We start from the raw sequence: 23,938 nt of genomic DNA on the forward strand, positions 1-23,938 counted from the left end.
AATACACCCCAGAATGATATTAGCCTTTTTCACTGCAGCATCAAGCTGTTGACTTGTATTCAATTTGTGATCCATTATAATCCTCAGATGCTTTCCAGCAGTACTACTGCCTTGCCAGTTATCCCCATTTTGTAGTTGAGCGTTTTGATTTTTTTCCTTCCTAAGTTTGATATTTTGCACTTGTCTTTATTGAAATTCATCTTGCTGATTTCAAACCAGTTCCCCAATTTATCAAAATTGTTCTGAATTGTAGTCCTACCCTCCAAAGAGGGCAGCAACCCCGCTTAGTTAGATGACATCTGCAAATTTTATAGGCATTAGCTCCACTCAGTTATCCAAGTCACTAATTAAACTATTGACGAGTACTGGTCCTAAGGCAGATTCCTGTGGGATCCTGTAGCAGGGTGGTCTGTCCAGTCAGCGGGCGTAGTGGTCAGGGCCTGCAGCTCTAGTCTCTCTTTCAGTTCAATGTTTCAGGGACCCCCTGAATGGGGTTCAGCTGAATCAGCTTTCTCATTGGTAGCTCTGCAGTCCTGCCCATCACAGGACTAGGCGTTGAGGAATCTGGGATGGGTAGGGGGATCTAGGCCCTACCGCTCCACCAGGTCCTGGCCCAGGGCTGTGAAGGTGTGACTGCACAGGCTGGTCTACGCTTGGCCCACCTCCTGTTCACCTTCCCGCAGGCCTCTTCCTATCGCCCCTGATGTCTCCATTTCAGGCATGGCTGCTGTTTGATTTGCTGCAAACCCCAGGGTCTCAGGGCTGATGCAGAGACCCTCTGGTGCCCTGCCTGTGGTTCTCCATATCTCTGGGGTGGCCTCCAAGGGGAAAGACTCACAGCCAAGCCTCCTCGGTAAGAGCTCCTGTTCCTCCTGGGAGTGGTTTCTCTCCTCCCCACTGCAACCTGGGCTGCTGGAGCTCTCTCTATGCTGCCCAGGAGCATGCAGGGCAGAGCTTTTCTGGCTCAGTACTGCCCAGCCTTTCCTCGCCTCAGCCTTAGCGAGGGATTGTAAACCCCACCCCAGACTCCACCGGATACAGCAGTGAACCATTGAGAACTACTCTTGGAGTGTGCTAAAGTTGTGCACCAGCTTCCTAGTAACTTCATCTTCAGCCCATTTCCCTCCTTTGCTTATGAGAAGATCATGTGAGGCTGTGCCAGAAGGCTGACTCGAGTCCCACTGCATCACATCTTCTGCTTCTCCCCCATCCATTACCCTGCCAAAGAAAAAAAACTCAAGTGATTTGGCATGATTTGTTCTTGACAGATCCATGCTGGCAATTCCTCATCACCTCATTATTCCCCATGTTTGAACAAACTGATTGGTTAGTAATTGGTTCCAGTTTCTTTCTGGGTATTGAAGTTAGGCTGCCTGCCCTATAATCCCTAGGGTCCTTCTTTCCCCTCTCTTTAAAGACAAGCACTGTTTGTCCTTCTGCTGTCCTCTGGGCCCTCACCCACACTCCAGGAGTTCTCAGAGATGATTGTTAAGAGACTAGCTGAAGCAACCTCTGAATCATTAAGTACTCTAGGATCAATTTCATCAGGCCCTGCCCACTTGAATGTATCTAATTTATCTAAGTGTTCTTTAACCTCTTATTTCCCGATTCTGGCCTGAGATCCTTCTCCCTGGTTAATATTCATTGTGTTAAGCATCTGGTCATAAGTAATCTTTTGAGTCGAGACTGAAGGGGGAAAAAAAGACATTAAACTCCTATGCACGAGGTCAGATTCAATGATCATAATGCTCCCTTCTGGCCTGAAATCTATCAATCTATAATAAAAGCCGTGTTGAGTTTTGCAGCCTCTGTGTTAGCATGGATGATACACTGGATCCTCTCCAACCTTCCACCACTGGCTCTTTGAAGACAGAATCCGTTTTCTCAGAAATTACAAGCAAATCTGTTAATTATTTGAGTTAAAATTAATTTAAATGGGCTTTTAAGAAATCGAATCTGTAATAAACATCTGGCCAGTCCCATGGGCAGCACCTAGGAAACATAGGTTATGCAGGTTAGAGATTCTTTTGGGGTATCTGCTGTGCCCTAAACAGCTATAGCCAATAAAAAACCCCTCACCACTTTGGCCTTCCTAGTTGTCATTGGGTTGCAGACCACAGCCACTTGTGGCCTCTTTGAGCTAGAACTCCGGTCTCCTGCTCCAAATCCACAGGCTTTTACCACTTCATCTAAAGGTGAATCACCAGTGAGTGTTGTTAGTACAGGGGCTGGGGCACACATGGAACAGTGCCCAAAGAAAGAAGAGAGCACAGGAGTCGTGGAAGTGTCCACCCGAATAATAGGGAGGAGTGGAGAATTGGGAAAAGTAAAGCAAAGAGGAAAGAGCAAGAGGGGTGGGTGGGCAGAAAGCCCTTAAGCCCAGCACTGTTTGCTGGGCTCTTTCAGTCCCCCTGCAGCTCTTGAGCTCTCTGGGGTGTTCCAGGGATTGAAGGCTCCCCATGCAGCACACCTTTCCCAAGGGCTGGTGAGCCTCATCGCCAGCCACTGTAGTGGGATTTCAGCAGGGTTCATGGTCGCAGGTGGGAGGTGGAGCCGCGGGCAGCTCTGGGGCCTTGCTCCAAACCTGATCAAACCCCAATAGCCCTCTCCTGATGCAGGCAGCCTGTCCTCTGGCTGGGGGGCCGAAGGGCAGCTGCCTGATGGTGAGAGAGGCACTGTCCCATTCAGGACCATGGTCAGCAGAGGCATTAACTTGTCCTGAGAGGCCAGTGGGGGATGCTCCATGTTAACCAGAGGTGGAGTTGCACTCCTGAGCCTTCCTGCAAGGTGCCCCGGGTGCATCCATGTGGTGAAGAAGGGGGCCACTGGCATACAAAGAGCCGCTGTGGGAGGTAGCACCCCCTGCAATGCCTTCGGATCATCTCCATGGGAGCAGGGTAAAGCTGTAGCCCTCAGCTTGCAGAAATCTTCATGGGGTCTACTTGGAGGTCCCTCTAGCATGAGCGAGAGGCAGGGAGTGAATGGGGGGAAGGGACAGACCAGGAGAGGTAGCAGCATTAATGGGATCAGCCTGCCTGCTGCAGGAGGGTGATGTCCTTTTAGCTAAGGAATGTGCACTTAGCCCCTTGCTTCCACTCCTCCTTTCCTCGCCTTTTTTCATTCATTCATTTCCAGCCTGGCTTGGCTTTTCTTTCCCTTCTCTTCTGCTTTTTTACCCTTTGCTCCTTTTCTCCATGCTTTTTTCTGTCTTTCACCCCCTCTTGCTCTTTCCTCTTTGCTTTACTTTTCCCAATTCCCCCCTCCTCTCTTCTCTCTATATTCCCCCTCCATTATTTGGGTGGACACTTCCACCACTCCTGTGCTCTCTTCTTTCTTTTGACACTGTTCCATGCCTGCTTGTCCCCCTGTCGGGTCTTGCCGCTGAGCACCCAGCCCAGGGAATTTCAGAATCTCTGCTGAACAAATGGGTAGTTGCTGCCAAATTCAAAGGCAGATTAGCGCAGTAAATGCTAAGCCAGATCCCTGGCAACAAGGCTGGGAGTTAAAACACTAACGCAGCCCAGTGAGGGGTCCAGGTCTTGGCGGTGGCGGTGGGGGGTGAGGCTGTAGCCCCACTAGCTGTGTCAGTCCCTCTCGTGAGGAGATGCCATTGTGTTTCTCTCTCACCATTAGAAGGTGAAGCTGGGCTGATGGGTGTCAGAGGTGACCCCATGCCAAAGCAATAGGATAGATCCAGGGTCCCCAAAGGCAAGGAATTCCCCCCACCCTCCCAGGTAGTGATTTGACTGTGCTGCAAGCCAGATGACGGGGGCTCGTGATGCAACCCTTTCAGATCTTTCTAGGTAGTGATGTCCGACTATGTGAGGGCAACAAATGACTTCCAGATGTTTTGAAAAGCTCCTGTTTTCTGAAGCAGAGTTCGACTCTCATGGCTCAGGCTGATCCCAAGTGACAGGTGCAGTGTCAATAATAAATCATTTGGCTGGAACACTCCCCGTGGATACCCAATGAGAATTGTTTTTGAAGCTGTCGGTGGCCAATCACATAGGTCTTTTTCTCTCGAGGCTACTCCCTCCAGCCTTTTGTTTGCTTTTAGCCTCACCTACAAAGCATTGTTAGTCTTAGCCTCACTATCATAGTGATTTCAGTGGAAAAGTCGTGAAAACTTGGAAAGCCTCCCCTGGCCAGGGAAATTGCATTTATTACATTGTGGTTTGCAGAATCTCTCTCTCTCTCTCTGGCTCTTGCACTAGCAGTAATGTCCTTGCAGTTGTCCTGTGTTTGCTTGTGTTCTTTTTTACCTGAGATAAGCAAGTTTGTGGCTCATCAGTACTTGTATGGGAGATTTCTAGGGGAAAGACATCCTGCACAAAGTGGTGATGTAGTGTGAAGATATCCCCCTCTCGTTAGTGGGCCAGCTGTTTCTCCCTGGGTGCTAGAAGCCACTTAGTGGTTTGTCATTTGGCTGGGGTGTATAATCAAGATCAGGAACACTTATGGTCATTACAGATCACATGGCACTAGCCTGGAGAAATTAAACATAGGGAATTACGTTTTGCCTCCATAAATTCCCTTTGTAGTTTTCAGCTGGATATGATGATCATCATCACTTCCTGTCTGAAACAGATTCTGATCCTTTATATACTGTCTGTCACTCTGCTCCATGAAACATCTGCCCTGTTTCACCCCAGAGGTGGCTGCATTTCAGTGGTGGATAAATAGATTCCTGTGAAAGGATAATTTGCAAGGTGCTTCAGCATGGAATGTGCTACCCATATGTTAGGGATAATCATTAGTAATATTCAGGGTGTTGCAGTCAACTCACAGGTGGCTTGATTCTGGCATCCGTGTGTGCTGGGTAAAGCTCAAGAGGTTGAGATAAGAACCCATAGAGAGGCAGTTCTCTAGCTCTCTGCTGTGGATGTCAGGCTAGAGAAACCCACAGGTTTTCATGCTGGTTTTCTGGCTCCTACAGGAATGCCATGAGACCAGCCTATTCAAGTACTTCCAGCCCTGGCTGTGTAGCCTTTCCTTTTATTTAAAGTGAATTTAGTCCTGTTGTTTTACACCACTGTGGGCTCGGCTCTGGAGGCTAGTTTCCAACTCAGAGTGAAAGTCATCTCTGCTGCTTGCTTCCCATTTAGAGTCTCTAGGAAGACACACAGACCTAGGATCGTGACTGTGACCCTTCCACGTCTAGGGTAGCCACCTGAAAATGCCAAGGTCAGGGCAGGCTGCAAAAGGAGAGCAGATTCTCCCAGCGCTGGTGGGTGGCACTGAAGTCAGAACTCCCAATCAGCCACAAACTGTGCTTCTAGTTCCCTGTGGGCCCCTTGCACCTGGGAATGTCTTAATGGGCCATTAAGCAGGCTATTGTTCTGCAGCCATCCTGTCTTTGTTGTTACTCAGACAGCACAATTTGAAATGCTGATATATCAAACATATAACACATGAACATAAACATCATCATCTTACTTAGCACATTATAGCCTTTCTAACAGTACCTGACATGGCATATCTCACATGAATTATTATGATTTTGACATATTGATGTTAAATAACATAACAAATGCACCACCCCCTCAAGCCAACCAGCGTGACAGTGACCACCCCAACATTTACAAGGTCAAGGTCTAGTCTGTTTTACAAGCTTTATTAAAGTTACAATTACCCATGCATGTAGAAATTCCATACAGATCGAAGCACAAGTTACAAATATAGTTTATACTCACATCCTCCTAGATAGTGTTAGGGTCTGATGGGTGTCTCCTGGATTCATCATTAGTAGGTGGGAGTTTCCCACTGGGAGCTCAGTTGTCCCACTTTGGGCACCCTCTTTTTTTATAATATGTTTCTGACTATACCTCATTAGCATTTATGCACATAGTGCACCCTGCGCTTAGGGCACGTGTTAGAAAATGTGACTACCAGGTGTCTTGTAAACAAAAAATTACTGTAATTTTTTGCAGTATAACCCACTGGCACATCTTTCTCGTAATCTTGTGGCATAGGCTCATTCTTTGGTTACTTACTTATGTAAAGCATTTCTTAAGCCTATGGCCTAGTATGGCTTAGCTAAAATCCTACAGGTCTCAGCCTGTAGGCCTTGTGTTTCAGCCCTGCTTACTTAGATACTTAATACATACATAATCCTTCTAACTACTGGTCAATCTTCTACTTCTGTAACCCTACAGTTTAACTCTATTTACCATACAATGATTGTATATGACATGACATGTTAATTAATCATAACATCACACAATAAATGAACAATAAACTAAAATGTTGACTATCGCAGAAACGAGATGGTGTTGAGAGGAGAGGTGATGTCAGACAGCAGTAGGAGCTTTTCTGACAGTTGAGTTCAGTGTCTGTCGTGGGCAGGGATTTGAAATGGGTTTTTGCTCTATCGATACTGATTTCCTTGTCCCTAGTGCGGTGTGTTGCTCAGCAAGAATATGCCAGCTGGCTGGGAGTGGGGTGCCGCCATACAGCCAGCAGCTGCCCTTGTCCAGTGGTGATGCCCAGTATCCCACCCAGACTAGATCGGCAGTGGGGTTGTGGCCCTGGTTGTACATCAGTGGCTGGCCAGATGGACTACCACCTCTCCCACACAAGTGGGTGCGCGAGGATTTGGAATGTCTGTAAGATGGCTAAACAGTGGGTTGGCACTCCAGGCCATGACCTCTGGGTCCCAAAACCTTGAGAGCTGGGTGTATTAGCAGGACTGTATTGGGGCAGCTGACTAGGCTACCAGGGCACGTTACAGGTCAGGCTGGAGGGGCAAGCACTGGCAGGGCTGGGGCAGCCTGGTCTGGAACAACATGCAGTGTTGCAGCTCAAGGCTAAGGTACGTTGGTAGAGCTGTGATCCTGAAAGACTGACTGGTCTTCCCCTGCAAGCCGGTCCGTGTTTCTGGAGGGACCCTCTGAAAATGATTCCCATGTTGCTGTGCGCTGCCTCGGGATGGTACAGCCCTTCTTCCCCCTGCTGGTGCAGCAGGGTCATCTCCAACACCCAGGCAGTTGCCTACAGGCAGCAAAATTCCAGAGACCACGATCAGCGAGATGCTGTTCTTCCCCTGTGTGGCTGCTGGGCTGGGAGGGCCAGGCGTTTTGCAAGAATCCCAGGCACTGCAGCTCCATCAGGGGGAGTGTGCAATGGATGTGTATCTATAGAAGTTGGTTCAATAAAAGATGTTCCCTCACCCACTTCGTGTCTCCAATGAATATTTAGGCAGGAAAGGCTGAGGGATGTTAATCCCGTGTGGGTCTGTCTCTGTCTGTCTCTCACGATTTTCTCATGGAAATCCAGACTCTTTGTTGCCCATTTTGCTGCATTCTCTAATCTCATAGCATCCTGAATGTTATTTGTCAGGGTTTCCTTCAGTCGATCAGTCTCCTCCTATCCCAAGCCCCAGACTCTGTTCCCCCCACCTCGATCGCTTCTCACCCGCTTTAGCTAGGAGATGCTGGGGAAGGGCCAGGACTTGAGCCGGGATAAGCAGCGCTGAGATGCTCAAAACTGCCAACTTGCAGTTTTCTCCTGGCTGAATTGCTTGGCACTGGGCTCGCTAAGGTCAGCTGCTTGCCAGTGCATCGCAGAGGGGAGGAGGAAGAGGAAGGGAGGAGAGCTGCTAGCATAGTTCACTAGCTTTGTGCCACTGGAGACCTGGGATAAAATCTCACCTGAGTCACATGTGCAATGAGTGTGGAGGTCTCTGGCTAATTTCCAGCCAGAGTCCATGTCACAGAGCCAGTACCCACTTCAGCATGACTGCCTTTCGGTAGCTCTCAAATGTCAGGGGGTGGGCTGTCCAAAAGGAAACTGACAAATCCCAAGGAGTTTGTTGACAAGCCACCCCCCACTGTGACCCTCTGTATCCTTTGGTTCACCACTTTCACAAAACAATGATGAAATCTTGTACAAAGTCTGCCTTGTGAGGTATTTTAAAAACTCATAATTGGCTGATCATGATTGTATGGGTACAATATGTGTGGCAAGATTTTATGTAAAGTTATAAAATTCTACTGTACAACTTTACTGAGACATGCTTCAAGTTTAGAAAAGCGGGCACAGACCAGTTCCTCAGAGACAAAAGGCAAACTGATGCCTCAGCTAGGTGTCAACACAATCAAAGGGACCTATCACCTGGTTAAGCAACCCTTCTTTGGCAGGAAGAAGGGTTCAAGGGGAAATTCACATTTTTGGCAATGGAACAGCTGGGGGTTCCTGTGTAAACAAACTGGCACCTGAACCCCAGCTGGAGATGATCCTCAAAGAGGAGGAAAAGATATAAAAATGAGGAACAGAGGCCCCAAATCACCCCTCTCCCCTCATTTCTACTCACACCATCAATAAGCGAAGTTTGAAAGACAAAGGAAGCATCATTGAAGTGAGGGAGTGGTGCTGGCTAAAGGAATCTAGCCAGAGTGCTGTGAGCATGTGGTGAGAAAAATCTGTTTGCTTCAAGTTCACTTAGCTTGTGAAGTATTAATTTGCATTTTACCTTTTATTCCTTTGTGATCAATTCTGATTTTTATCCCTCTTTACTTGTAATCACTTAAAATCTATCGTTCTGTAGTTAAAAACTTGTATTCTTGGTGTAGATAAACCAGTGTGTGTGTTTGGATTGAAGTGTTTGGGGAAACTCCATTTGAGATAATAGGGTTTGTGCATATCATTTTCTATTAATTAAATGATGGACTTTCTGAGAGCTCGTGTTGTCCAGAAGGACAGAGCTGGGCGGTACAAAACGCGCATTACTGGGGACAAGTCTGGGACTGGGAATTTGCTGGTTTCACTCTGTAATATAATTCAGGAGTGGCTGGTTAGAAACACACCTATAATTCAGCTGGGAGTGACTTTGAATGCTAGAAGCTGTGTGAGAACAGACCAGGAGTGTGAAAGGCACCCAGGGTTGTAGAACTGAGGGGACATAGCTATTCAGCAGTCCAGATTGTACCCTGGAGAATGTCACACCCACCCACTGTGATGTTGAGTCATGGGCTTGCCCTCTGACTCCCTGGCCAAAGCAGCTCCTTCCGGGCTAAGCAATCCCAGCCCTGCGGTCACGAGGGGAAGCCCAGCAGAGAATGAACTGGACAAGGAGCGGGGCCTCCTGCCTCTGATGCTGACAGAAATGCTGAGCTGAGCACCGAGGGTGGGGGAGCAGAGATGCCAGTGAGCTGTCCAGTTATGCAAAGGCCCCTTCTTAAGAATCCTGGATTTTGTGGCCTCTTTTCAAGGTTGATCTTTCCCTGGTCCCTTCTTTTAGCAATCTACCCCCTCCACTCCCACCCCCATACCTGCAAAGTACCTGAACCCACTGGATTTGAACAACTCTGCCCTCCTGATGTTTCAGCAGGTTCAGCCAGTCCTTCTAGATGAGAGTAGGTACTACTCTGCAGTATGACAAAGAGTCGAGAGAAGCCTGTTAAAAATGCATCGTGTGCTAAAGAAGCAGTGCATGTGTGTCCCTCCCTGTGTGGGCTTGTGCCTGCATGTGTGTGTGTGTGTGTGTGTGTGTGTGTGTGTGTGTGTGTGAGTGAGTGAGAGCACATTTTTCATGTGCATGTGTGTGCTTGCATGTAGGCATGTTCATGACCATGCGTATGTGCATCTCTCGCTGCACCCTGGTGTGTGCATGTGTGTTAGTGCACATCCCTTTATGTGGGTTTGTGTGCATGCATGCTTGTGCATGTTCCCATGTGTGTTTGTGTCTGTTTCTGGGTGTGTGCATGTTAGCACATGTCCTTTTGTGTGTCTTTCTGTCTGTCAGGGCAAGGAAGATGGAGGGCGTAGTGATAAACTGCAATGTTTTTTTTTCATAAAGGGGTATTTTGAACCAATTGGAGCATGAATAATTTTCTCAGCAGCCAATTGCTAAGCTTCTGGGCTCCATTTCAACAACTGACTGCAATAAAAAAAGCAGAAAAAATTCCCAAGCCAGAGCTGGTGGAGGGAGAATGGGGGAATGGGAGGGGCTAATAAAGGGGATGGAGCTGATTTATAAATCAAAGCCGAGAGGCTGACTTCCCACACAGCCTGTCAGCTCTCTGCACTCTGGACAGGGAATCGGGACGTGGGCCACTGGCACCAGCGCTACTTTCTCTCCCCCGAGGAATCTGCACCGGACAAGCTCCTCACCATGCCCGAGTGCTGGGACGGGGTAGGTACAGCCTCCGCCTCTCTCCAGCATCAGGCAGGGCTTTTCCAGGTGATAGCATCCACAATCCACCCAGGATCTTTGCACCAGCCAGGGCTGCCTTTCACAAGCCTGCAAAGGGCAAAGGAATCTTGCCTGATTTCTAACATTTGCATTCCCTCATCCCCTCCTGAATCACAGGCAGATTGCAGGGGGGGTTGAGTGCCTGGCATTAGCCATGAGTATTTGTCCTCATGGGACTCGGGAGCTGCACAGAACCTTCTTGGTTCTTACAGCCTGGATGGAAGGAAAATGAATGCAGGAGCTACAGCAGGGATGGCAATGTGTGTCTGTCTTCCCTTTCCAGGGCAAGAGAGATTAGGTGTAGGAAAGCAGGGGAAGAATGTTCCCAAGAATCCCAGGGAGATCTGTGCATGAGTCTTTCCCAGCTGTGATGCCTGTGTCCTGAGAGGTGTGCAGGATCGCTGGGGGACGATGGAGGGCAATGCATGTCGTGTGGATTCTCTGATGGCTGCTGATACGCACCCAAAGAGGAGCACATCTGCACTCTGCAGGGACTGCAGTAGCAAATGGCAACAGGTGCAGCTGGAGAGGGGTGGGCAGCAGGTGGGGGAGGGGGCTCAGCACTGCAGTGGATAACCTTGTGTCTACTGTAAAATCAAGGAGAGATGCGCAGGGTTGGGCTTGACATGCTCTGCTGCCGCCGCAGTGAGATAGATCATCCCTGTGACCGGCAAACACACATGGCCTCCCATGGTGAGCCCCATGGTCCGTGATGTTTGGCCTGCACGGCCGGAACCTGGATGGGGCTCTCCATATCCCCCATCCAGGCTAGGTCTCCTCCAATTGCTGCAATCCCCTGCCCCCATCACAGAAATATCCGAGTGCCAATGTTGGGCTTATTCATGAATCATGATGAACTAGACTCACCCCCACCCCCACCACGTGGGAAAGCAGGGTGTGAAGGGGGCCCTTCTGCTCAGCCCAGGGGGCAGAAGGGGGCCTGTGGCTTTGGGCTCTGGTACCCAGCGGTGTTGCTAGGCAGAGTGAAGCATGCGTGGAGCTGCAAGGGGAGGCTGGGGAAGGAGCAGGGAAGTTATGTGCTATGGGCACTGTGCTGGTAGGAGCCAGGCCATGGTAGAAACGTGTGGCAGTAGAGAACCGCATGGGCCCCTGGAGAGAGAGATGCAGCAGCAGCAGCAGCAATGGGTAGCTTCTTATTTTCAGCCCATGCAGTGGGGAATAAGTGATGCTAGCACAGAATGTGCTAAATGTTAGTGAAGAGCAGGGCATGGGTGGGCTGGCAGGAAGGTCTCAGAGCTGAGGGTCAGAACCTCTGGGTTCGAGTCTTTGCTCTGCCACTGCCCTGTTCTGTGACCTTGGGCAGGTCCCTTCTCTGTGTTGTGCCTTGGTTCCCCCGTCTGTAAAAGGGGGATCGTGACCTTCCTGTGCGATGTGTGGCTCAGAAGTGGAATATAATTGCCAAGCCTCTCTGTCCTCTGCGGAAGTGGGGGCAGTCATGGGGCGCTACTTATGTGTCTCCCTGAGGGATCAAGAGGCTTCGTCAGAGAGCTCATGCCAAGTGAGACTTGGGTAGAGACAAGCATGTGTGCAGGACGGGGCATGCAGGGGGCACGCGGGAGCTGGAGGCTCAGCATCACCCTCTGGCTCCCTTGAGACCTAGAGCAGCTGGCTGGAGGACGGGCCAACCTTGGAGCTGGTAGGGCAGCTCATGAGGATCTCGCCCTCTGTGGCTGATGGCTGGGATTCTGGCTTTGGCTGGCGGATGGTCAGTTAGTCCGAGGCTTCTGTTCCCCTTTCCCTCCCTTCCAGAGCCTGCCTGCCTGTCTGTCTGTCTCTGAGAGACACGTGGCTGCGTCTGTAATGCCGAACTTCCCCCGCCCCCCTGCCTTTGCCCTTTTGGAAAGAGGTGTGTTCTGTCTTGCCGTGGGGAGGGTGAGACAGTTGTTAACCTTGTCCCAGAGCCACGAGGAGGAGACAAAGCCCAAGGTGACCTGCCGGCCAGGGGGACATACTGCCTGAGAGAGAGAGAGAGCACAGCGGTTTAGTCCAGGTGAATGTCACTAGCCTCTGGGTCCAAGGCAACCCGGAGTTACTCTTGCACCTCGGTGAGTTTGCATGGATGCCAAGGAGGGCAGGATTGGGTCCCTTGCAGCAAAGCAAAAGACCCACCTGGTCAGCCTCCTGCCAGAGAGTATTTATATTAAAGCCAGCCAAGTTACACCACTGGTGAATCTGGTCAGCTCTGCATCAGGAGGGAGTCCACCCTAGGAGCCAAAGGGCCTTTAACGCCCAGAGAGGGGACCCTTCTGAAATGCACCATTCAAAAAAAAAATGGGCAGAAGTAGGGCAGAGCCTCTCACCTGAGCATGTCCCTGGGAACACAGGCAGGGGGCCGATGTCACTGAGAGCCAGTCAGAGCTGACATTGCATCCTAAAGCCACCTGTTAATGAAACGGTCATAGAACAGTTTTTTTCTCTTTGCTGCAGCTGGCGTTTTGCCTGGAACAGTTGAAGAGGGAGTGTTGGTTTAGGGTTAGAGCAGGACACTGGGAGTCAGGATGCTGGGGGTCCCGTTCCCAATTCTGCCACTGAACTATTGGGACACCTTGGACAAATCACTAAACTTCTCCGTGCCTCAGTTTCCTTGGAGACAATGATTCTTTCTTACCTAAGCAGGGTGAGAGGGAGCTGCAAAGTGTAGCTTATTAGAGCGTATAAAGTCTTTGGAGATCCTTGCCAAAAGGCTGGGTAGAAATGCACAGGGTCACTGTGAGGTGGGTTGGAGAAATGCAGGCTGTCCAGCCAAAGCTATGCCCAAAGTGGAGGGGTCGAGCAGCGCGCACGCTAGCAATGCAGGCCAGTATTGCTAGTGGACGTGTTAGATGCATGTTTCAAACACCGGACGTGCTTGAGGGGGCTGGCCTGCAGCCGTGTCTGCACGCGCAGTCCTGGCGTGCACGTACAGATCAGACGTTTGGCATGTGGGAGTGCACTTTTGTTCACACGCTCTCAAAAAAAAGGTAGGGAACGGGCCAAGAGATGGGTGTGGGAGGGGTGTTCACAGTGTCCCAAACAAAATTCGATGGCACCTAGTGCTCCTAGTCAGGATCAGGGCCCCCTGCTGCTGGGTACCGTATGCATCCTCCTCCTAGCTAAGCTCTGGGTCAGAGGCAATGAGGCCTCTGCACGAGAGCAGCTCTGGGTCGGGTGTCCCCACCACCGAATCCCCATTTGCTAACACTGATCAAAGCCCAGAAGCTCTGACCCATAAGTCCTGCGCAGCAGTGTGTGTGAAGCTATGCACCCACCAGGGTGCTGCTGAGGCCCCCATAGGCAGGGGCACAGCTCCCCCACCCCCAATCAGTGGGACCACAGAACTCTTTGGGGGCTGGGGCAGTGAGAGTGAGCCCCCCTGGTTCTGGGACCGTGAGGGGACAGCCAGCTTCTTTGGTCACGGGGAGCACAGAACGTGCCCCTCCAAAAGTCGCCCCGTTTTTATTCCTGTGCACGCCGCTGCCCGGGGGCAAGTGCAGGATCTTTTTTGGCCTGATCCCTAACATCCTGCCCTGTCCTGTTCCCACCAAGCCTTTGTGGCAAATTTCCCATGGATATTACTGTGTTTGTATGTATTTAATTGATGGCAATTAAAGCAAACCCTTCCAGGGAGGGCGCATACGCTGTGTCCAATTTGGCTGAGAAAGATGTGGGATGAGGCTGTGAACAGGTCCAGCCCTAAGGGCCATGCATGCACCTGCGGACAGGATCAGCCCCTCAGGATCAGGTCCAAAGGTGTTTGTGTGTGTGTGTGTGGGGGGGATTTTGCGAGCACCCTTCTGTAAGCATACTGCCGCTGCTTTAAACTAGCAATCCTGGGTCTCGGTGCATCATTTTCCAGCCCTGCGCATGGGACCTGCCCTGTTGCAGCTGTTGTTTTGAAAACCCCCATTTCTCATAAGCTTTTAAGACCCTGGTAGAGCTTTTCCTCCCTTTTAAGTAACCAGGGGAACTTGGCCACTTTGGGCAGAGTGAATCCAAAATGGCAACCACAGGGGGGGGTGTGTGTGTGTGTGTGTGTGTGTGTGTGTGTGTGTGTGTGTGTGAGAGAGATTTGGGAGATATGTTTGGGACTCCCGTGTGAGGCAAAATACACATTCTGGGGGGAAATACCCAAGGGTAAAGAAATGCCAAGGGGCCAATTTTCCTCTTCTTTGGTCCCCAGTTTTAGAGGTACTGAGTATCCATCCCGCCATTCGAAGTCTTTTGGCAGTGCCAGAAGTCAGGACTGATGCCTCGGTGTGCTAAGTACTGTACAAACACACCATTCCCCGACTCGCAGAGCTTACAATCTCCTTTTAAATGTCATGCACTCACGGTGGGCAGTAAACCCTTGGCTAAGATTAAGAGCAGGGTCCTGCTCTGTTGACCAAGAAAAGAAGCAAATCCCTCCATTCGTCGTCTGAGATTTTGTACAGGATATTTCACGGCTGAGTCACACACCCTATCTCCTGCATTGAACAGGGCGTACAGACCTGTAACACTGGCCAGGGGGAGGAAGCAGGGATCAGAGAAAGAGAGAGGCTGTGGGATGATCAGCTGCACCCCCCTCCCCTTGCACCAAATGCTCAGTGACCTGCACCCTGCTGAGTGAATCTACCAATCCAGGGAAGCCAACAGAAACTGACCCATGCCTGATTTTTGTTAATTTCTGAGTCACAAAGCACAGGGCTGAGCAGCATGGCCACACTTGAGGCAGACATGAAACGCTGGCTCCATCACAAAGCTCCCCATGTCCCTCCCAGAGCCCAGGCCTGCTTTCTTAGCGATCGTATCCTGGAATGTAGCTGATTGTTATCAGATGGCCACGCGCACGGTGCAGCCTGTATCTTCTGCCTTATGATACGTGCATTGTTGGGATCACAGGCAGATGCCCGGAGGTGGACTCAAGCTGAGGTAACACCCTAGGCCTAATACCGCGGCGTCCCTGCCCCCTCACTGCCAGCAGTGAGAACGTACAGGGGTTTAACTGAAAATGGAAGTGGGAGCCCTGAAGTCTGGGGACTTTTGACCGATCGAGCTCTCTTAAGGTTTTATGCTGCTGCCCATCACTGCGGTGGTGCCTGCGTGCCTTCCGTGTAAAATCAATTGCAGTGGTGAAGTCCTGAGTGGACTTTAGATTTCAGGTCAACCTACTAGAACTGGAAAGTCCAGATCCAGATTTGGCCTAAGATTTTGAACCTTTGATGCTGGGTGTGGTTTGGATGCAGGGTGTTGGCTTGGGAGCCCATCTTTAATCCTGTTATATATGGGTGATATAGGCGCACCCTACACCAAGGCGTTTACCAGTCTGATGCAGACACAGTGGCTGTGCAAGGGGGTTCTTCTCCCCAGAGGCCTGAACGTTCTGACTTACCACCATTCTCCCCTACAAAAAGGGAAAGGCATCAAAGAAAAGATCACCTTCCCTGGGAAGATGGGTCTGACTGCACCCCGGCAGAATAGCTCTGATACAGTGGAGGGAGGTTTGGCCAGAGAACGTCCTTGCTTTCCACTGCTGTGAACAAAGGTCCATTGTGCACCCTCATTTACCCCTCTGATTTTGTGCATCTATGACACGCTTTGTTGGGGACTAAACTACGGAGGCAAACATCATAGCTCAAAATCCTGGGTCTGGTTGCCTCCCTCCTGTCTGTTCCAGCGCATTGCAGCGCTCTGAGCTCCCTCTCCCTTTTGCTGCATGCTGCAGTACTGCCAAGCCTCCATTAATCCCTACCTCAAATCAATACTCTGCCGGGGGTGGAAGTCAGTAGAGTAAACCCATCAGAGCAGGCAGCTGGAACGTGGATCATAACAGGGCGAGTTGGGAGCTGGCTGCCTGGGTCTCTGCCCTGGATGGGGCTGGGAACTGGAATGAATGCTGAGCAGGGGGGCCAGGAGAAGGAGAACAGAGTCCCAGCATGTACTGTGATGCTGTCTGTTGCAGTCTTGAGAAGGACACAGACTAGCTTTGTTTGGTAGGGGAGGATGCAGCCATTTCAGCAACAGTGCAGCAGAGCTGGGAGACGGCGCAGCAGATGGTGTAGATGAAAAGCTCAGGGTGTCGTCTGGCTTGTTAATCGTTCAAGTAACTCTTTGTCTGACAAGGGCTCAGCTTCCTCCTCCTCCACTGGAAGACAGATTAGGGTCAAGTACCATTTCTGAGGAAGAAACTGGAATTAGAGCATCTCCAGCTCCTGCTGATTGCAATCGAGCAGGGCCAGGGCTCACCGCATCTTTTAGTATCATGGCTTATTTGGTTAGCTTCCTGTTTTAACCTCACAGTCCCTGTCCTGCTATTCCAGCCCCCTCATCTCGCCTCTGGAGAGAGGGGCCTGCCCTTGAGTTGCGCCCCTGGCCAGTGCTGGGAATGATTTTTACATCCTAGCAGGCTCAGTTGTCTCCCGTGAGAATGATTTTCTGTAACGCTAAAGTTCTCGCTGATTCTGGCTGCAGATCCTGCTCACTAATTGCCCTAATTTTCATTAAAAGGGGACATTAATGTCCTAAGTCCAACGTCCTGCTCTGGAATCCAGCAACTTTCCAGTCTCCCCCTCCCCCAGAGGCTCTCTGGGAAAACCCCTGCCACAGTGAGTTTACAGCCCCGGAACGTGCGGTCTTGGCGTTCTTTCCAGACAGGTGCCTAGGTTTAGCGCAGCAGCACTGAATCTTTGCTTCTGCCCAGGCTGCTGCGTCTCTGGTTACAGTACTGGGTACCAAAGGGCAATTCGGAGCTGAGGGAAGGCGCTGAAAGACCTGTCCGTTCCAGCCAATAAGAACAGAGGCTATTTGCGATTGGCTGCTTACATTGTCCTCCTCCTCCTCCTCCAATAGGTACTTTGGAAGGAATGCAGTGTTCTGATTGGCTGGCAAGGAGATCCTGGGGCAAGTGTGATTGGCAGTTCTGGAGGGCAAGGGAAATGGCAGCTCTGACAAGCCTCAGTGCCAGCCCAGAGGGACCGCCTCAAGGCAGGCACATAAGCCGACCTGTAACAAATGGGGAGAACTGCTCTGGGGGCAGCTGGGCCCATAACTGCTTGCAGGGGGAGGGAGGGATTCTTGTTCCTTCCTCAGGAGGCGCTGGCTGTGGCTGCTGCTGGAGATAGGGTGCTGGAGTGGGTGGAGCAAGGCTCTGATTTGGTCTGGCAGTCTCCATGCAAATTGGCTTTTTGGACTCCGTAGCTCATCCAGTTGAGACAGACAGTGTGCCAGGCATGGTGGGGGTTTGAGAGACGGATACCTCACCTAGACTGAGATTCCCCAGTCCACATGCCTGTGTGATCATGGCTGCTGATTTAGGCCTGGTTTGAACCAGTGACCTAGGGATGAAGGCTTCGTAAGCACCCCCTCTCTCTCTCTCCCTCTACTAATCCAGTTGTACCCTGTGCTCACCATCACTGTAATATCTGAGCAGCTAATTGCCCAGTGTTGGTGCCTCTCTTCAGAGGCCTCCATGTCTGCCATCACTTTAGGATCCTCCTCACCCTGCATCATGACCTCTCATGAGCACTACATCCCACTGGAACAAGGGAACTATCAACTATCAACGTGTGGAAGCGGGACCAGGGCTGTCCCAGCTCCTGGCTCAGCACAATGGGACTCCCTCTTGGTGGAGATTAGACTGACCATCCATGAACCATTGCACCTTCCTAGCACAATGGCCCAGCCTTCCCTCAGCATCAGAAACAACCCTATCAATAGGGGAGGAAAGGAGTGACTGTGACATTACTCAGGATTGGGAAGCACCTCACCATCATCTGTCCTTAGCACAAGGAAGTCTTGCTGTGGGTCAGCTCCCTGAAACCACCAGCTTCTGGCAGCCCAAGCACTACTTTGAAGGCCTCTCTATCTCTGCAGGTAGCAATAGGCACATACTAACCCCTGTGTCCTCAGCATGTTCCCTGTATCATCCTGCCCCTTATTCACTGGACACTCCCAGAATCACCAGGCCTGCTCTTCCCAAAGGAATGCACCAGCTTATAAGATTCAACTCCGGCTCAGCACTTCGCTTAACCCAGCAGCACCGAGATATAGCGAAAACAAGAAGAAGTTTATTATCAAAGCACTGAGATTCAAGTGATAGTGAGTAAGACCACTGGAAACAAGTGGTTACATACAGAACAAAATCATAACATGCTTTCTAGAGACTAAGCTTAACTAACTAATTCTCCCCTGTCTAATTATCCACCCAAAGGTCTCTTCAGCGTTTTCAGCCATGCCTGGTTGAGTAGCCTCTTTCATGAAGTAAACTCACTGCCCATTTACTTCCTAGGTGAAGGAGGACAGAGTGTCATCTTTGTTCCCCAAATATACTAGATCAAATATACTTGGATATGTACCTCAAGAAAAGCCCTATTCTCTCGCCCCCCGTAGTGTTTACTTTTACTTTTCTTTCTTTGAAATTCTTATAATCATTCGTTACCATTCGGTTCAGAGAGGTGAGAGGAGACCCACTGTGAAACATACAATACTTAATTTATAGGTAAAGAGCCAGGTAGATAAACATTTCTTGTCTGAAAGAGAGCCTGTTCTTTCTTCACTTTGGCTGGTGACCAGTCCCTAGACACAGGCTCTAAGAACATCGTTTTCAGTGTATACACATAACTCCTTGTACAACATCTGTCCGTGCATTTCGTGGTGATACTGGTCTCCAGTGTGACATCAGCTTTCATTTGAGACGTCATATGACATTCTTAGGTGAACTAGAATGTACGTACCAGACCAGAGAGATCCCTGCAACCTCTCTGCACGCCCTGTGTGCTGCTTGCCAGTTGGCACTACGAAGTTCCAGCCTCACAGTGACACATCCGACCCTTTGGAGTATTTAACTTGTCAGGCACTTGGATATCCTGCTGATGAATGAGCTGTAATTGCCTGGACAATTGTCCCATTATTGTCACTAAAAACCACTCTGTGATCTTTCTAGATCTCTTGTATCTGCTGTCAAGCTAGTGAATTGGAGCTAAATTTGCTTGTCTGAAATTTGGTTTCTCTCTCAACATTTCTGTGATGAACTCCCCTGTGGCCAGATTCTCAGCTGGTGTAAATTGGCATAGCTCCTTTGAAGTCAATGGACCTATGGTGATTTCCATCAGATGAGGATTTGAGCCCTGTTTCTCTGCAATTGTTGAGCTGCTAATTCAAGAAGATTAATGAAGCAGGACATTATTTCCTCGTGTACCCACTGCGGATCTTCCCATTTTAGCAGGGCTTCTGTTAAATGCTAAAACTGAGGCATAGAGACTATTTGTATACCAAGGCTGCCTTGCCATGTCTTTAACTTTCTGATGTTTTAGGAAGGAGGGGAAATGTTGTCAGGTGATTAATTTATATGAAGCTGCCACTACTCTCTGGAGTGTCAAGAAATGTGTGCTAATAAGGGCCTAATGATGTTGACATTTTCAGGAAGGATTTCTTCAGGCATCTGATGAAGTGGGTTGCAGCCCACGAAAGCTTATGCCCACAGAAATTTGTTAGTCTTTAAGGTGCTACAGAACTCTTGTTGTTTTTGCTGTATACAGACTAACACAGCTATCCCTCTGGAACTTTTCAACAGGAAGGATTATGTATTTTATAGGTGCGAAGAGCTGCCACCAACTCACTATGTGACCAGAGGCAAGTCTCTGTTCCTTGCTGTGCCTCAGTTTCCTCATCTGTAAAGAGATCATGATAACTGCCTCATTGGACTGTTGTAAGCTTAATTCACAAATGGGGGAAAGGCATCCTGTGTAGAGGGTGTTTAAGTAGGGATTAAGTAGGATTTAAATAGGTCAGGTGGCTTACTGCCAGCCTTCTCCATGGGGCAAACATCACCCTATGTTTCTCAAGAGCTTTGACATCCTTGGATGGAGGGGACCTAGAAGGGAAAAGGATTATTTTGGGTAGCCTCTTTCAAACATATTATGGACTTGCTGCTACTTAAAACAATGGGAATAACCAGTCCCTGTATTATATAGTTAAATAATCGAGGAGAGAGTAAAATGCAGTGATTTGTGTAGAATTGTTGCAATTAAAAGTGGCAATTCAAATCTGATGAAAGGAAATACTTTTTCACACAAAATATAATTAGCCTGTGGAACTCACTGCCACAGGATGGCACTGAGGCCAAGAATTTAGCAAGATTCCAAAAGGGATTGGACATTTGTATGGCTAACTAGAATATCCAGAGTTATCAGAATTAACGAGGATACAAATTTTGGAAGGGATTAAACCTTGTGCTTCAGAGCTTCATTCAATTTCTATTAGAGACCAGTGTGGGGGTCAGATTATCCCACATCTCTTTACTGCAAGGTTCTTGCACCTTCCTTTGATGTATCGGGCTCTGTCCACCGTCAGAGACAGAACACTAGGCTAGATACCTCAAGTCTACTCCAGTCTGGCAATTCCTATGCTCCTAATCTTTGGGACATAGAATCATAGAATCATAGAATCATAGAATATTAGAGTTGGAAGGGACCTCAGGAGGTCATCTAGTCCAACCCCCTGCTCAAAGCAGGACTAACCTCTGCTATATCATCCCAACCAGGGCTTTGTCAAGCCGCAGCACCTCTAAGGATGGAGATTCCACCACCTCCCTAGGTAACCCATTCCAGTGCTTCACCACCCTCCTAGTAAAAAACTTTTTCCTAATGTCCAACCTAGACCTCCCTCCCTGCAACTTGAGACCGTTGCTCCTTGTTCTGTCATCTCCTATCCTCCCTAGAACCCCCTTTCAGGTAGTTAAAGGCCGCTATCAAATCCCCCCTCACTCTTCTCTTTTTGGGACATGCTTCAAGACCTTCTTGGGTCTGGAAGACAGCGGGACAGCCCTGTCTAATCTGCTGTAAATCCACATGTGGCCTTTTAAAAATGCAAAATAGCAATATCAGTTTATGAGTTCGGACATTTTTTTCTAAGCCTCTGTGGAAAGTGACTTTTTTCCTTCCTCAGGCTGCTGGTGCTTCACAGGGACTAAACAGTTTGGATACTTTATGTCTATCCATTGGCCAAGAGGCTAAGGATGATGGGCATGGGAACAACACATACAGAGAGTCATCCTCTAGAACGTGCCACATGATTCCTGCCCACTCTTAAGGGAGTGGGTGTGCGCTGGTCAGTACCCCCTCTCAAGTGTAACTTGTGAAGTTTGTCTTGTTTGTTACAGGGCAGGGACAGCCCCAAATGCAATCAAAGGCCTTGATCTGCCTTCCCTGATGCTCAATCTGTGGGACTATGTCCCCCAAGGAATCCGGGTTGCTGTAATCCAGAGCCTCCTGCCAATCCCTGCCAGTGGGGCATATGTGGCATGGTTTTGGATACTTTGTGTGTCCCATTACTCGTGCCTGTTAGGTATTTGTGCACATAAATGACCATGTGTGTTTCCAGTTGGTCATTTGGGTGTGAGTCACGCATGCCAATGAGGTCGTTGTGGATTTGGGATGTGGCTGTTAAAAATCCATTGTCCCTGCTGTCTCTGTGGGAAGGATGTGGGGGATATTTTTGTCGACTGGATCCAATGCCATGAAAATGGCTGTGGCATATTTGGCTGTTGAAGTTGGAAGTCAGTTTGGGGAACATCTGTAGGAGGAAAGAGTCGACAGGAGTGTATATCTGAGCACACGCATAGCTATAAGTACCTCTGGATGAGAGGGTACACCTGTTTGGCAGAGTGGGCACCAGAAATGTGCTGGCATGAATGTGAGTGTGTGCGAAGGCATGGGTGTGTCAGTGCATGAGAACGAACAGTGTGCTTTGTGTGTGTGACCAGACTTGTGTGCGTGGCAACGTACATATGTGTGATGATGTTTGTGGCAGGTGGGTATCTGTTGCAGGCAGCGTGTGTCTCCAGTGATTGCTGTCACTGGTAACTTTCATCCCAGCATGATTTATGGCCAGTCTTGCTTACTCTGATAGAGGGAGAGCTGGTGAGGGCAGGAGTTGCCCGGTAGAACTCTGTCATTGGTCTCCTCCTTCCTTGCTAATAGGGTGACCCCAGGGAGGTCTCTGTAACCCAGTCTCTTCTCTCTCTTCCAGGAGCATGATATTGAGACCCCATACGGGCTGCTACATGTGGTCATTCGAGGGTCTCCAAAGGGAAATCGCCCAGCCATCCTGACCTACCATGATGTTGGACTCAACCGTAAGTGCAACCTTTCCATCCTGACCACAGACTGCTAACAGTGTAGGGGAGGAGGGGGCATGATCCGATCATCAGTCTGGTTCAGTTATCCCTGAGGAATCCACTGTTTCCATGACTTCATTGATCAACTGACTATCTATGGGGTTTGGCGCCAGGAATAATAAGCAGAGGTTACCAGTGCAACCTGCCGAGAATGAGTAAGCTGCTGCAGCTCTGAGGGTACTGATGGCTGGGATGTAATGCTCTTGCCTTTGGGTTTCAGATCACATTTCTGGGCAGGGTTGGGGTATATGTGGAACTCACTGCTGCAGGATGAAATTGAGGCTGAATAAGATTTACCAGAGATTTAAGAGACTGCAGTGAGGCCTAATAGCATGTGTTTTTAGATGCTGGGGTAAAATTACAAGAGGTATTACTCTTCGTGCATATGATGCAAACAGGTCCCCATCAGGGGCAGGAAGTTGCCCCTCTCCCCTCCATGGCTGTGTATTACTCATGGCTGGTTATGATGCGTGACGGTTTTCACCTTCCTCTAAGGAACCCATGTTGGCCACTGACCAAGGATGCAGGACAAGATGGAGCCTTGGTCTGCTCCACTATGGGAATGCCTATGCCCCATCTCCTGACACTGCAAAGGTGCCAGGGGTCACTGTGCTCTTGGAGCTGGGGCATGTCTGCCTTGTGAATTACACCTCCTCCCAACCCTCCCTTATGATGCCAGAGAGCCCTGAGCCACTAGGGTATTTGAATTGAGCCTCCTCAGCTGTAAGGCACTGAGTAACGTCCTCTCCAGTCCCCCAAACTGGCATGGCATGACACCACAGGCAGCTGCATTTGCACTCTGTCATGAGCTAATTGCACTCAGTGGTCTGAGCGCAGGTGTGGTAGAGAGAGGAGGCAGGAGGTCTTGGCATTCTGAGCACAGCCCCAGCAGAGAACAGCGAGATTATATGAAAGCGGAAAGTGAAGGGGGGAAAAGCAAGCTCTGAGACAGGCTGCCACCCACAAAAGAAGGGCAGGAGAAAATAATCATTGTCAAGGAGCAGCTGGAGATTATGGCTGAGGGACTCCATCCCCATTGGTGTTGGAGTTGGGGGTTGCTGGCTGTGTGGATCTGAGACAGCCACTCCTCCCTGATATCAGAGCAAACCCAGATAAACTGAAGCCTTGGGGCTTTATTAACCGGTGATGATAGGTGGTGGCTCAGAGCACTACAGCCACCGTTGGTGGCCAGGTTGGCTTCCGAATGAAATCCTTTAGAGATTCTGCAGCTGGGGTGAAATCCTAGCGTCAGTGAAGTCAATGAGAGTTTTGCTATTGACGTCACTGGATTTCACTGCTGGAATCAAGCTGCAGCCTGTACTCTTGGCTGCACAGCCAGGGAGTGCTGTCTAGTGGTGACAGCAAGGGTCCATGAATCAGGAAAGCTGAGTTCTGTGGCAGATACTGGGACAGAACATTATGTAGTGGTTAGAAGAAGGGACTGGCAATCCAGACTTCTGCATTCTATTCCCAGTCCTGCCAGTGACTCTGTGGCACTGGGAATGGCCCATTTAACTCTCTCTGGCTGAGTTTTCCCATCTGAAGTTAAAATTATTGTTCCCATTTTTATCTCACAGGGGTGTTGTTATTTT

At 49.6% G+C, this 23,938-nt stretch overlaps 1 protein-coding gene across 4 annotated transcripts in view; it reads left to right on the plus strand.

Annotated features, from left to right (window-relative positions):
• Nucleotides 1-23,938, plus strand: part of NDRG4 (NDRG family member 4) — an 85,419-nt gene that overhangs the window by 34,390 nt on the left and 27,091 nt on the right. For 3 of the 4 annotated variants that reach the window (XM_067552631.1, XM_067552648.1, XM_067552640.1), the window contains exon 4: nucleotides 22,199-22,304. In XM_067552631.1, coding sequence (XP_067408732.1) covers nucleotides 22,199-22,304 — 106 coding nt within the window. Of the gene's footprint in view, nucleotides 1-10,018; nucleotides 10,133-22,198; nucleotides 22,305-23,938 lie in introns of those variants that run through there. The other variant, XM_067552657.1, reaches the window with a different exon arrangement.

The sequence above is a fragment of the Emydura macquarii genome, unplaced genomic scaffold (assembly GCF_026122565.2).
Source record: "Emydura macquarii macquarii isolate MOO-44397 ecotype Brisbane River unplaced genomic scaffold, CSIRO-AGI_Emac_v2 contig_295, whole genome shotgun sequence".
NCBI lineage: Eukaryota > Metazoa > Chordata > Testudines > Chelidae > Emydura > Emydura macquarii.